This window comes from Herpailurus yagouaroundi, unplaced genomic scaffold (assembly GCF_014898765.1).
Source record: "Herpailurus yagouaroundi ecotype Mexico unplaced genomic scaffold, PumYag 250, whole genome shotgun sequence".
In the NCBI taxonomy this organism is placed as follows: Eukaryota; Metazoa; Chordata; class Mammalia; order Carnivora; family Felidae; genus Herpailurus; species Herpailurus yagouaroundi.
Window position 1 is genome coordinate 12,704,607 of NW_024412467.1, and position 12,465 is coordinate 12,717,071.

At 46.6% G+C, this 12,465-nt stretch overlaps 1 protein-coding gene across 7 annotated transcripts in view; it reads right to left on the reverse strand.

Moving 5' to 3' along the window:
* Window positions 1–1,646: 1,646 nt before the first annotated feature.
* SIRT5 (sirtuin 5) overlaps window positions 1,647–12,465 on the reverse strand; it is a 39,181-nt gene continuing 28,362 nt past the window's right edge. For all 7 annotated transcript variants that reach the window (XM_040460679.1, XM_040460676.1, XM_040460680.1 and 4 more), the window contains one exon: window positions 1,647–2,188. In XM_040460679.1, the coding sequence (XP_040316613.1) occupies window positions 2,113–2,188 (76 nt within the window). In that variant the 3' untranslated portion in view covers window positions 1,647–2,112. The remainder of the gene's footprint in view (window positions 2,189–12,465) is intronic.

A 12,465-nucleotide genomic window follows, 5' to 3' on the forward strand; every position in this document is an offset into this window, starting at 1 on the left:
TATCTTGCCGATCATCTTATTTCCAGTGTCTATCATATGGGAGCCATTCAGTAAACATTAAATTGAATTAAATAATGCTACCTCACATACATTTTGTATTTTCAACTCTTTTTTTCCATCTTCTCTAACAAAACCAAAACGTGAACAAAAATGAAAAAACACGAATCAAACTAAAAACTAAAAATAAAAAAAGCCACTGGTGCCAAAGGCCCAGGAGGAGAAGAGTTGCAAAGAACAGTTCCGAAATACGTGGGCTTTGGTCAGATAGAAATTACAGGTTAAAAATGTAATCAGACTCGCGGGGCATGCCTGAGTGGCTCAGTCAGTTAAGTGTCTGACTTTGGCTCAGGTCACGAGCTCATGGTTCATGGTTTCGAGCCCTGCATCAGGTTCTGCGCTGGTGGCGTGGAGCCTGGTTGGGATTCTCCCTCCCTCCCTCTCTGTCCCTCCCCCACTTGCACATGTGCGCACTCTCTCTCTCTTGCAAAAAAACTTGAAAAAATATATATAATCAGACTCACTGAGACAGTATGCTGACTTCTGACATCGCTAACCCTAGGAAAATGTATGCATTTAACTTTGAGAAGCCCAACAACAAAACTATTAAAAGTGAATGATGAAAAGTGGGAATCGAGCCCTCAAGATGCTTGGCCGGTCTTTCAGACTCCTTGTGGGTTATGAACACCCCTCTTGCCCAAGCAAAGAACCTCTGGGATTTATGAAAAGCTATGACTTGCAAATGCAGTACAAAGTTTTATGTGACCGTGTCTTGTCTATTTCTACGAAAGCCAACAGTGTAACATTAGATGTGGTTTTGTAAGGGGCTGAGGCAACGTGGCCCAAGTGTGTGATCACCCAGGGAACCCACCTCATCTAAGGGACCCAGGTAGGGCTGACTTCCCTCCACTGTTTCCTAAAGACCACTCTTCCCGGTCAGGCCAGACAGCAGGCATTCTGGGACCCTGGGTGTGGCATTAGATGGTGAGGCTTGAGCAGGAGCTGTATTTTTACTACTTTACTCCAAGGTAGAATGGGCATAATTTTTTTAAAGTCCACAGGGAAAAAAAAAAAAGCTTCAGAATTCAGTGTCTGGGAAAGCTTGGTGGACTTTTCCACCATACACAGACCATTTGCTTCTGTGTTTATGTTATTGAGAAACAGCGATCACGTCCCCCTTTCCTCCTTGGCTGCTAAGAAGGCCAGCGCTCAACTTTAGGCAGCTGTGTTTGCCCTTGGAGTCCATATATTTGCATCGTTTATTTTTTTTTAATCCGGATTTTCTATCTTTTTAGAAAAATTTTTTAACATTTTTTATCTTATTTGTTTTTGAGAGACAGAGACAAAGCGTGAGCAGGGAAGGGGTAGAGAGGGAGGAAGACACAGAATCTGAAGCAGGCTCCAGGCTCTGAGCTGTCAGCACAGAGCCCGACGCGGGGTTCGAACTCATGAATTGCGAGATCATGACCTGAGCCGAAGTCAGACGTTCGACCGACTAAGCCACCCAAGTGCCCCCTGATTTTCTGTCTTGTGCTACTTTTCTCTTCCTTCCTTGCATGACTTTTTGTTGTAGGGTTATCCCATGCACTGTGAGGTAAGACAGACAAACGAGGAAAACACCGAAAAGGAAAACCCCCCCAGCAAAGACATCTCTTGGGGTAGCATCTTTATACAATAAATCACCTACCGTAGAGAGTGAGTTTATTTTCCACCAAAACTTGACAAAAATTAGAAATACCAAGGTCTGACCCCTCTACTCCTATCTTTGCCCAGATAGCAACAATAAAATCAGCACAACTGCTTCTTTAAAAGAAAATCTAATCACAAAAATATCCCCTTCCAATAACCAACCAAACACATCAGAGATATCCTGTGTTTAAGTTCACACAAAATAACATTGCATCAACTCCACTGTTCATTGACTTCTCCCTCTAACCACGTTTGCGATTGTTCCTTCTAAACTGCCATCACTTATCATCAGGTGGGATTCCAGCCAGGGTATCGGAGGTTATTTCTAGATTTTCTAACATTTAGCTCACCGTCCCCATGATTGTTTCGCCTCTGTTTGTGGCCCGGTACTTAGATGTGCCACAATTTCTTCTTTCCCCGGGACAATTAAGACACGTTTTCAGTTTCATGAGGAGCAAGGGCTTCGGGAAGAGTGGTACCGCAAGGCCCCTGGAAGTGAAACCTGAAACAGGACAAATACAGCAGAGTTAGGAGCAAAATGAACATACGACTTCAGCTGCTCACACACTGCATGGTTGTATCCAAAGTAAAATCCCAAATCTCACAAATACGGTATTGTGAACTTTGTCCCCACTCTTGGCAAACTAGCTTCTGACAATTCTAGATGTAGACATTTCATTACAGGTCGGCCACAGAAATCAAGGGGATTTAGTTAGGAAAGGAACAGCCTAGAATTCAGGTGCTATAAACACGAATTTTATTTTAAGGGGTAGGGGAGACATAATTGTAAAGTGCATTTTATGACCGTACTGCCAACCTCATAACTGAAACTTGAGTTTTACAAAATCTATATACTACATTAAAAGAGCATTTTCGTGCACTAAAGACAAGAGAAGGGCGCCTGGGGGGGCTCAGTTGGTTAAGCTTCCAACTTCGGCTCAGGTCATGACCTCACGGTTTGTGAGTTCGAGCCCTGCGTCGGGCTTGTGCTGACAGCTCGGAACCTGGAGCCCGCTTCGGATTCTGTGTCTCCCTCTCTCTCTGCTCCTCCCCTGCTCACGCTCTGTCTCAAACAAACAAACATTAAAAAAAAAAAAAAAAAAAAAAAAGACTAAAGAAAAATAACCTCATGGACCACACAGACCATGAACATTTTAGCTGAACAGGCCCCTCAAGCGATCCACTGGACTTCACGACTAACTGACGTATATACAGTCAGAAAGGAGAAAGAAACAAACATAAAGAGCAAACAGCAGGGACAAAGAAGAAAAATTAATGATTTCGGCTTCCTTTGAGGAAAAACACAAAAAATAAGCCCAACTCTGAATGCAGGATTAGGAGAATCCTGTAAAAGTAGGATTTTCTAGTATGTTAATAAGCAAGCCAACTGAGCACAACTAAAAATGGAAAAAGCACATGTTCGATGTAATTCACCATTCATGCTGTATTTTTTAAAAATTGTTTAAAATGTTTACTTATTTATTTAGAGAGAGAGGGACAGAGAGACAGACAGGAGAGGGGCAGAGAGAGAGAGAGAGAGAGAGAGAAAATCCCGAGCAGGCTCCATGCTGCCAGCGCAGAACCCAACGCGGGGCTCGATCTCCCGAATTGTGAGATTACGACGTGAGCTGAAACCAAGAGTTGGATGCTTAGTTGACTGAGCCACCCACGCGCCCCATATCGTTTATTGTTGACACAACACAAATTGTGGACGCCTCAGACCTCAAACAGTCTTGTCTCTGGACAGAGTGCCGCTAACGGATGTCCCCACCCAGTGACACCTCCACTCCTTCCGGCCACCTACAGTATGTTGGACACTGGCTGCCAGAAAGCTCCTCACCTGCACGGTTGAAGCCCCTTGAGGACCTTCCAAAAATGCCAGCCAGGCACGGAGAACTTACAGGGAATCCCCGCAGCCTCAACGGCTGAGAAAGTGGCCTTTCACCTGCCCCTTGCCCCGTTCAGTTTAGAAGGAACACTTTCCAAGAGCAAGCCGAGCCCCTCACCCGCCTGGAGCCTTCCCACGATGCCTTATCACAGAACGTGCAAACTTTCGAGAGGCCAGATAAAGGGGCGTTTGAAATGTTGGTGTGCATCTCAGAAAGCAAACGGTTTCCGGAGACGGGGTGACGACACATCCTTAGGCAAGTAGGGGCCACTCCGTTCCTGTCTTCGATAAAACCGGATAGAGCATCTGGCCCGATAGGGCCGTCGACGAGATCACTAAACGCGATTCAGAAACAGTGTGCCCTCCCAGCCCTCAGACTAGAGAGAACAAGAGACGCAGAGAAAGCCAAGCGCAAAGAGAAAACGGTATTTTTTCCCAGGAGGAGCTGCAAAGGATCCTGACAACCCCCCTTCTCTGCGTGACTGCTGCTTTTTGTTGTTGTTGTTGTTGTTGTTGTTACTCAGGGAGGAACTTTGTTCTCTAAAATCATAAACTGCCCGAAACTGCTGTTGGAAATGACAGCGGTAAAGGGTAAGTATGCTCAGAGGATCTAAGTCACCGTGCCACTGACCAGCAGCCTTGACTTCCAATCCCGGAGCAGACCTTCAGATAAAGGGCATCCGGACACAGCCTTCCACGTCTACCTTCACTTTGCAGGCTCCAGGGAAACAGGACCCTGTGCCCACGCTGCCCGCCAGACTGCACCTGACCCCCTTCCACACAGCCCTGCTTGCCGTTCCGTCTCCCCAAAACAGCTTTATTTCAATTTCACCTAAGCTCTACCCTCCCTCCAAATCCTGTAGTCACGGCACCTTTTCCTTCGCATGGGGACACGCACCGTGTCCCCCTGGGATGCGGTCTCCCTCATTTGCAGAGAACCAGTAAACTTGATCTGACTACAGATTTGTTTCTGGTGACTGCCGGTGGATTGGGCAGGAACAACATAAACTGTCTCCTTCTAACACTTAGCCGGGGACACGGGAACTAATCCAAAAAGTTCGTGGCCCATGCATCTACTAAGAGATGCGTTTTGGGGCACCCGGGTGGCTCAGTCAGTTAAGCATCCGACTCCGGCTCAGGTCATGAGCTCACAGTTCGTGAGTTCGAGCCCCGCGTCGGGCTCTGTGCTGACAGCTCAGAGCCTGGAGCCGGCTTCAGATTCTATGTCTCCTTCTCTCTGACCCTGCCCCGCTCCTGCTCTGTCTCTCTCTGTCTCTCAAAAATAAATAAAACATTAAAAGATGCGTTTCCAATAACATTTCACTTTTATGGAATTATTAGTCAAAATTTATTATTTATGTGTTGTTTTCAACAGCTATACCACAAATTGTTGTAGCGATGATTCAATCTGGAGAAATTTTTCAATAGGACAGTCTTTAAGTTTTAAGGAAACGGAAAATAAAAGATTCATATCATATTGTGCTACAGAAATAGAGTAGTTAACAAAAAATATTTTTAAGCATAAAAATATATTACATTAATATGAATTTATATAGTGAAAGAACGGAAATAAAAGTTCATCCCGTCTCGGCCTTTTGGCTAAGATCAAGTGTGGAAATAAAAGTTCAAAGAGAAGAAGAAAAAACGTGAAGGCTGTGGAAAAAGGGGGCAACCTGAGCATCTTAGTCAGCGAAGCATCTGACCTTGATTATGGCTCAGGTCATGGTCTCACGGTTCATGAGATCGAGCCCCACTTTGGGCTCTATGCTGACAGAAGGGAGCCTGCCTGGGATTTTCTCTCTCGCTTTCTCTCTGCTCCCCCCGCCCCCCACCCTGCCGCTCATACTCTCTCTTTCGCTCTCTCTCTCTCTCAAGAAAAAAAAATTTAAAGGAAAGGGCTTGTATATCTATTTTGTAAACAGATGACGGTGAGTATCAAGCAGTTGTGACACTGAGACTGGATACATTTAAAATCATGAAGGGGCGCCTGGGTGGCTCAGTTGGTTAAGTGACTGACTTTGGCTCAAGTCATGGTCTCGCAGCTCGTGAGTTCCAGCCCCGCGTCGGGCTCTGGTGCTGACAGCTCGGAGCCTGGAGCCTTCTTCGGATTCCGTGTCTCCCTCTCTCTCTCTGTCCCTCCCCCGCTCTCTGTCTCTATCTCTGTCTCTCTCTCAAAAATACATAAACATTAAAAAAATAAAAAATAAAACCATGATAATGGCGGATTTGCTTATAATGCATTTTTATTATAAAATTTCAGTATTTTATTTCTAATACACCTAGAATCACATGGTTTTCAACTCCAGTAAAACCTTGGTTTGCGAGCATAATTTGTTCTGGAAAGATGCTTGTAATCCAAAGCACTCGTATATCAAAGTGAATCTCAAGAACCATTGGTTCAGTTGCGATCATGTGACGTTCGGCTTCACCTACGACTCGTGTTGTGAGACATTGCTCGTTCATCAAGTTAACGTTTATTAGAAATGTTTGCTCGTTTTGCAGAACGCTGGCAGAACAAGTTACTCGCAATCCAGGGTTTTACTGCATTCCGATACAGAATGTTAGAAGTCAAGTTGAAAAAAATACAAAAGTGCTTGAAGACTTGTGCTGTAGCAGCCCCGTGCACCACCCCGCCTCCCCCCCAGCAGCGGGCGACCAGGTCCACTGTGTTCGTTCTGGAATCTGTTCATGCCACTTCTAACGGTTACTGTGATTATCTACTTCAAGTAAAAATTGTGTAATAAATCCCCAAAATATAGTTGTGAAGAGAGGGTTATTCCTAGGAAAATTTGTTGTTAGGCTTTGGAAAGGCACAGCAGGTCACTGAAAGTAATTCTGTTAAATTAGCATAGGTGGCAAAGACTAGGGAGGAAGCCTGCTTCACAAATTTCTTTTCTGTTAGTTCTGTAATTTCTTTTCTGTTAGTTTTCCCCTTCTAAAAAGGAAAAAAAAAAAAGGCAGGAAAATACCTAAACCAGAGGCTGTAATCCGGTGTCTTCTAAGACTCCCTGGTGAGAACAGTCACCTGGGCTGCTGGTCAAATAAACAAATAGTCCTCTCGCCACGGAAAGTCTGATTCAGGAAGTCTAGACCAGATCCTTGGGATCGGACTGTTTTTTTGGTGGTCTGTTATGTTTTACAAAATAAGGGTTAGGGTGACTTAAAAAAATTTTTTTTTTGAATGTTTTTATTTATTCTTGAGAGAGAGAGACAGAATGTGAGCAGGGGAGGGGCAGAGAGAGAGAGGGAGACACAGAATCTGAAGCAGGCTCCAGGCTCTGAGCTGTCAGCACCAAGCCCGGAACGGGGCTCGAACTCACGAACCACGAGATCATGACCTGAGCCGAAGTCAGATGCTTAAACAACTGAGCCACCCAGGCGCCCGATTTTTTTTTTAATGTTTATTTATTTTTGAGAGAGACAGAGGCAGAATGCGAGTGGGTTAGGGGCAGAGAGAGATGAAAACACAGAATCCAAAGCAGACTCCAGGCTCCGAGCTGTCAGCACAGAGCCCGACGCGGGGCTCGAACCCACGAGTTGTGAGATCATGACCTGAGCCGAAGTCGGACGCTCCACTGACTGAGCCACCCAGGCGCCCCAAGGGTTAGGGTGATTTTTATCTGCAGGGGCTTGGGGGGGCGGGGACCGCTGGGAGGATTAAGAGCATGATTCATGCAAGAAAGGCGACTGCATGATCAGCAGGTCCCTGCTCAGAGAAATGGCCTCCAGCTCCGTCAAGCAAAGCGAAACCAACCAAATGAATGCACAGTGTTTTGCTCTAAATGAAAATATTTTCGATTCAATAAAATTAAATCTCGTTAGGTATCTTTAAGTATGCTTTATTAAGGCATATATGTGTGCCTTTTAAATTGTTCTTACTCTCAGTGACTTTTTGATGAACAGACCAACAAGGAGCCGAACTGCCTGAACCAAGCTTAGGGCCCTTCCTACCCACCCTCAGTGCAGCCAGGGGGAGCACCGGACTTCCTACCCACTGTGGCCAACCGTAATTTAAAAGTACACTCTTTATACTCTTGCTGAGCAAATACATAATTAAAGCAATTTAGAAAACCGGTTTCAAAAAAACCACTTTTTTTTTTTTTTTAACATTTATTCATTTTTGAGAGTGAGACAGAGCACGAGCAGGGGAGGGGCAGAGAGAGAGGGAGACACAGAATCCATAGCAGGCTGAGCTGTCAGCATAGAGCCCGACGTGGGGCTCGATCTCACGGTCCGTGAGTTCGAGCCCCGCGTCGGGCTCGGTGCTGACGGCTCAGAGCCTGGAGCCTGCTTCGGATTCTGTGCCTCCCCCTCCCTCGCTTGTGCTCTGTCTCCGTCTCTCGGTATTAAATGTTAAAAAAAAAACCAAAACATTTTCTAGCTAAGAACTCAGACTTATAAACTGTACTGGCAGTTTGCTTTCTGTCTCCCCTCCCCTCGCCCCCCCAAAACAAGGTCCTTCCTGGCCCTCCTGACCACCTCTTCGCCCTCCCTCCCCCTACTCCGGCCCCCCTGCCCTGAGGGCCGGCCCCCCCCCCGCCCCGGGGGTCTTTGTGCCGGGGGGGGGGGGGGGGGGGGCTCTGCTCCAGGTGGTCCCGTGTCTGGAAAGCTCTTAGCCAGACAGTCCCCTTAGCTCACTCCCTCATCGCCTCCGAGCCCGCGCAGACGTCTTCTCAGTGCGGCCTGCCCCGACTACCCAGCCGAATCCTGCAACCTGTCTGCTCCATTCCAATTCGACTTTCGCTTTCTGCCACAGCCTCCGGCCCAGCTGCTCACCGGCTACAGTCTTTGCACGTTTATTCTGCTTTACTGCTTACCGTCTGCCTCCACCACGAGAGGGTCATGTTCACACAAGAGATTTTTTTGCTTGGTGTCCTGACGTATCCCGGCCTGAGCCCCTAGGACCACGTCTAGGGCATTATAGGTGCTTAGTAAATGAACACCTGTGGACTTCAACTAAATTCCAAAGTTTCGAGAAATTCCAAGATGAACGACATGGTGATCACAGGGCACGGGGGCGGGGGGAGAGGACCAGGGCACTTGGACGGCCCAACGCATCAGCCTCCTGACAAGCAAACCTCATTTCTGCCTCAGCAAGTGCACAGACCCTCACGTGCCAAGGACCCCGGCGCTGAGTGAATAGCCAAGAACCCACAAGCCGAAGCCGAAAGTGGCTCGTGTCTACACTAACCGTAATGGCTTGTCAGAAATCATCCGCGACCACCAGCGGGGATGGGACCAATGACAAAAACAAAACCGGAACTGATGAACACCCTGAGGACATTAATACATTTCAGTGGGAGGCAAATTCTGTGACTTTGTCTCTACGTGAGAACTGGGGCAAAGAATCTAATCGACGCGTGCTCGGTCTAAGACGTCCTGTGAGATCCACGTTCAAAGTGTGGCCCGCGTTCCTGCCCCGCCTACTTGGGCAATAAGGAAAATTAGGCTAAAAGGAGACATTATCCCAGCTTTTGTTTCTCTCATTCACCTACAGCAGTTGTTGGCAAAGCCTTTCTGTGTGAAGAGCCAGAGAAGGCATATTTTAGGCCAGACGGTCTCTGTTGCAACGACCCAGTTCTGTTGCTGTAAACACAGGGCCACGGCCGAGTGCCAATAAAACTTTATTTACAAACGCAGATGGCCGGTGAATTTGGCCTACGGGAGGCAGTTTGCGGAGCACCGGCCCAGAGTCAAATCCAACCAAAATCTATCACGCGTGAGCTGTTAAGAGAAAACCCTGCCCTTGTCGAGCTGTGTGTTCAAACACTCGATCGCCCCAGCCCTGGTTCCCCGTGTGAAAAGCTGAGAAGGGGTGAGAAGGTCACCTACGTCTCTCCCAAATGCCACCTTTGAGGACTCCTAGATAAAAGCACGACTGTCTTGGTGGTACGGCCAGCCTCAGCTGCCAGACGAACGAACGAACAGCAGGCGGTTCTTGTGGTAGGTGCTGGTCACTGGGTAGCTTGTCAGACTTGGTCAAGGCTTCCAAGATTTTGGCCGAGACGGAGCAGCGGCGGAACCGGGTCTGTCGTGTTAGGAGGCCCCGCTTATGCAATGATATCATGATACGCCACGATTCTCTTCTCAACCTGCACGGACAACTGGCAGGTTCAATTTCCTCTCACACGAAGACACACACAATGCCTGCCAGTCCCTGCCGGTCAGTCCGGGGCATGAAAGGTAGAGGCCAGCCCTTGGCTTGTGCAAACACTCTCCTTTTATTGTCTTCTTTTCTCCCCCACCCCCGCCATCTGCATTTTGTTACTTTCCTACCATGATGGTTTTGTTTTCAGTCTTTATACTTCTTAGAGGTGAGCTGGAGATCACAGGACTGAAAATAAACCACATTAGAAGAAAGGGACTAGGGACGGAGCTCACTTCCTCCCGCAGAAAGTTTATCCCAGGGCACCCGGCTGGCTCAGTGGGGTAAGGTCTTGATTTGGGCTCAGGTCACGATCTCGCAATTCGTGGGATCAAGCCCCGAGTCAGGCTCCGTGCTGATGGCGCAGAGCCTGCTTGGGATTCTCTCTCATTCTCTCTCCGCCCTTCCCCACCCCCACCTCAAAAAAATAAATAAATTTTTTAAAAAAAGAAGGAAACAAAGTTTGTCCTTTCCCATTCTTGGAGAATACTGATGTTCTTTTTTTTTTTTTTTAATGTTTATTTATTTTTGAGAGAGAGAGAGAGAGAGAGAGAGAGAGAGAGAGAGACAGAATGCGAGTGGGGGAGGGGCAGAGAGAGGGAGACAGAGAATCTGAAGCAGGCTCCAGGCTCCGAGCTGTCGGCACAGAGCCCAAGGCGGGACTTGAACTGGTGAACCGTGAGGTCATGACCGGAGCCGAAGTTGGACACCTAAGCCACCGAGCCACCCTGATGTTCTTTCGAGCAGATGAGAGGCCTGAGCTGCCTGCTCCAACATTTCTTAGAATGCTGCAGGCTAGTACAGCTGCTACCTGTGTATGCCACAACGTGTGTTAGAGGTCCAATGTCTACTTTTCGGGGCATACATTAGAAGATAACTTAATTCTGAGCAGCATAGCTTAACTGAGATATCACTCACGTATAAGCTGTTTAAAACATATAATTTAAGGGGCGCCTGGGTGGCTCAGTCGGTTAAGCATCTGACTTCGGCTCAGGTCACGATCTTGCGGTCTGCAAGTTCGAGCCCCGCGTCAGGCTCTGGGCTGATGGCTCAGAGCCTGGAGCCTGCTTCCGATTCTGTGTCTCCCTCTCTCTGCCCCTCCCCCATTCATGCTCTGTCTCTGTCTGTCTCAAAAATAAACGTTAAAAAAAAAATTTAAAAAAAAAACATATAATGTGGTTTTTTTTTCAGTATATTCACAGAATTATATGACCATCACCACAATCCACATTAGACAACTTTTTCTCATCCCAAAAGGAAACGTGTCTCCATTTATAGTTACTTCTCATTCCTCCCTGCCCTAACCCTAGACAACCACTCATCGACCTCCAGTCTCGGTTGATTTCTAGGTATCTCATATAAACAGAATCATATGATGTGTGGTCTTGTGTGTCTGGCTTCTTTCACCCACTAGAATGTTTCAAAGGTCATTCATGTTGTAACACAGATCAGCATTTCATTTCTTTTCATGGCTGCATAATATTCCCTGATATGTATGTACCAAATTATGTTTCTCCACTAATCAGTTGAGGACTGGAAGGGCATTTGGATCATTCTTGCTTTTTCTTTTTTTTTTTTTTTTAATTTATTTGGGGAGAGACAGAGACAGCACGAGTGGGAGACGGGCAGAGTGAGGGGGAGACTGAGAATCCCAGGCTGGCTCTGTGCTGTCAGCACAGAGCCCGACGTAGTGTTCAAACTCATGAAACCATGAGACCATGACCTGAGCCAAAACCAAGAGCTGAATGCTTAACCGAGTGAGTCACCCAGGTACCCCTTTTTTCCCTAATGTTTATTTACTTTTGAGAGAGAGAGCGCGAGAACAGGGGAGGGGCAGAGAGAGAGGGAGGCAGAGGATCTGAAGCAGGCTCTGCACTGACAGCACAGAGCCCAATGCAGGGCTTAAACCCACAAACTATGAGATCATGACCTGAGCCGAAATTGGACGCTTAACCGACTGAGCCACCCAGGCGCCCCAGTAGATGTATGTTTTCATTTCTCTCGGCTATCTACCTAAGAGAATTGCTGGATCATATGTTCACTCTGTATATAACCTTTCAAGGAACTGCCAGACTGGTTTCTGAAGCAGGTGCACTATTGTCCATTTCTACCGGCAACAGGTGAGAGGTCCACTTTCTTCAACACCTGTTACTTTAGTATATATATATATATATATATATATATATATATATATATATATACTTTGTATTATTATACCCATGCTAGTGGTTGTTAAGTGGTATCTCATGGTGGTTTTAATTTGCATTTCCCTAATTTTAATAATGTTCAGCATATTTCAATATGCTTATCGGCCATGTGTACATATTTGGAGAAACGTCTACTCAAATCTTTGGTCCATTTCTAAATTGGACTGTTTGTCTTTTTATTATTGAATTGTGAGAGCTCTTTATATATGCTGGATGCAAGTCCCATATCAAATATTAGACCTGCAAATATTCTCTCCCATTCTGTAGGTTGTCTTTTTCACTTTGCGGATGGGGTCCATTGAAGTACAGAGGTTTTTAATCTTGATGGAGTCCAATTTATCCATTTTTTTAAAAAAGTTTATTTATTTATTCTGACAGAGGAGAGAAAGAGAGGCAAGGAGAGAGGGAGAAAGAGAATCCCAAGCAGGCTCCACACTGTCAGCACAGAGCCCAATGTGGGGCAATGCAGGGCTCAAACTCATGAACCGTGAGATCATGACCTGAGCCAAAACGAAGAGTTGGATGTTTGACTGAGCCAC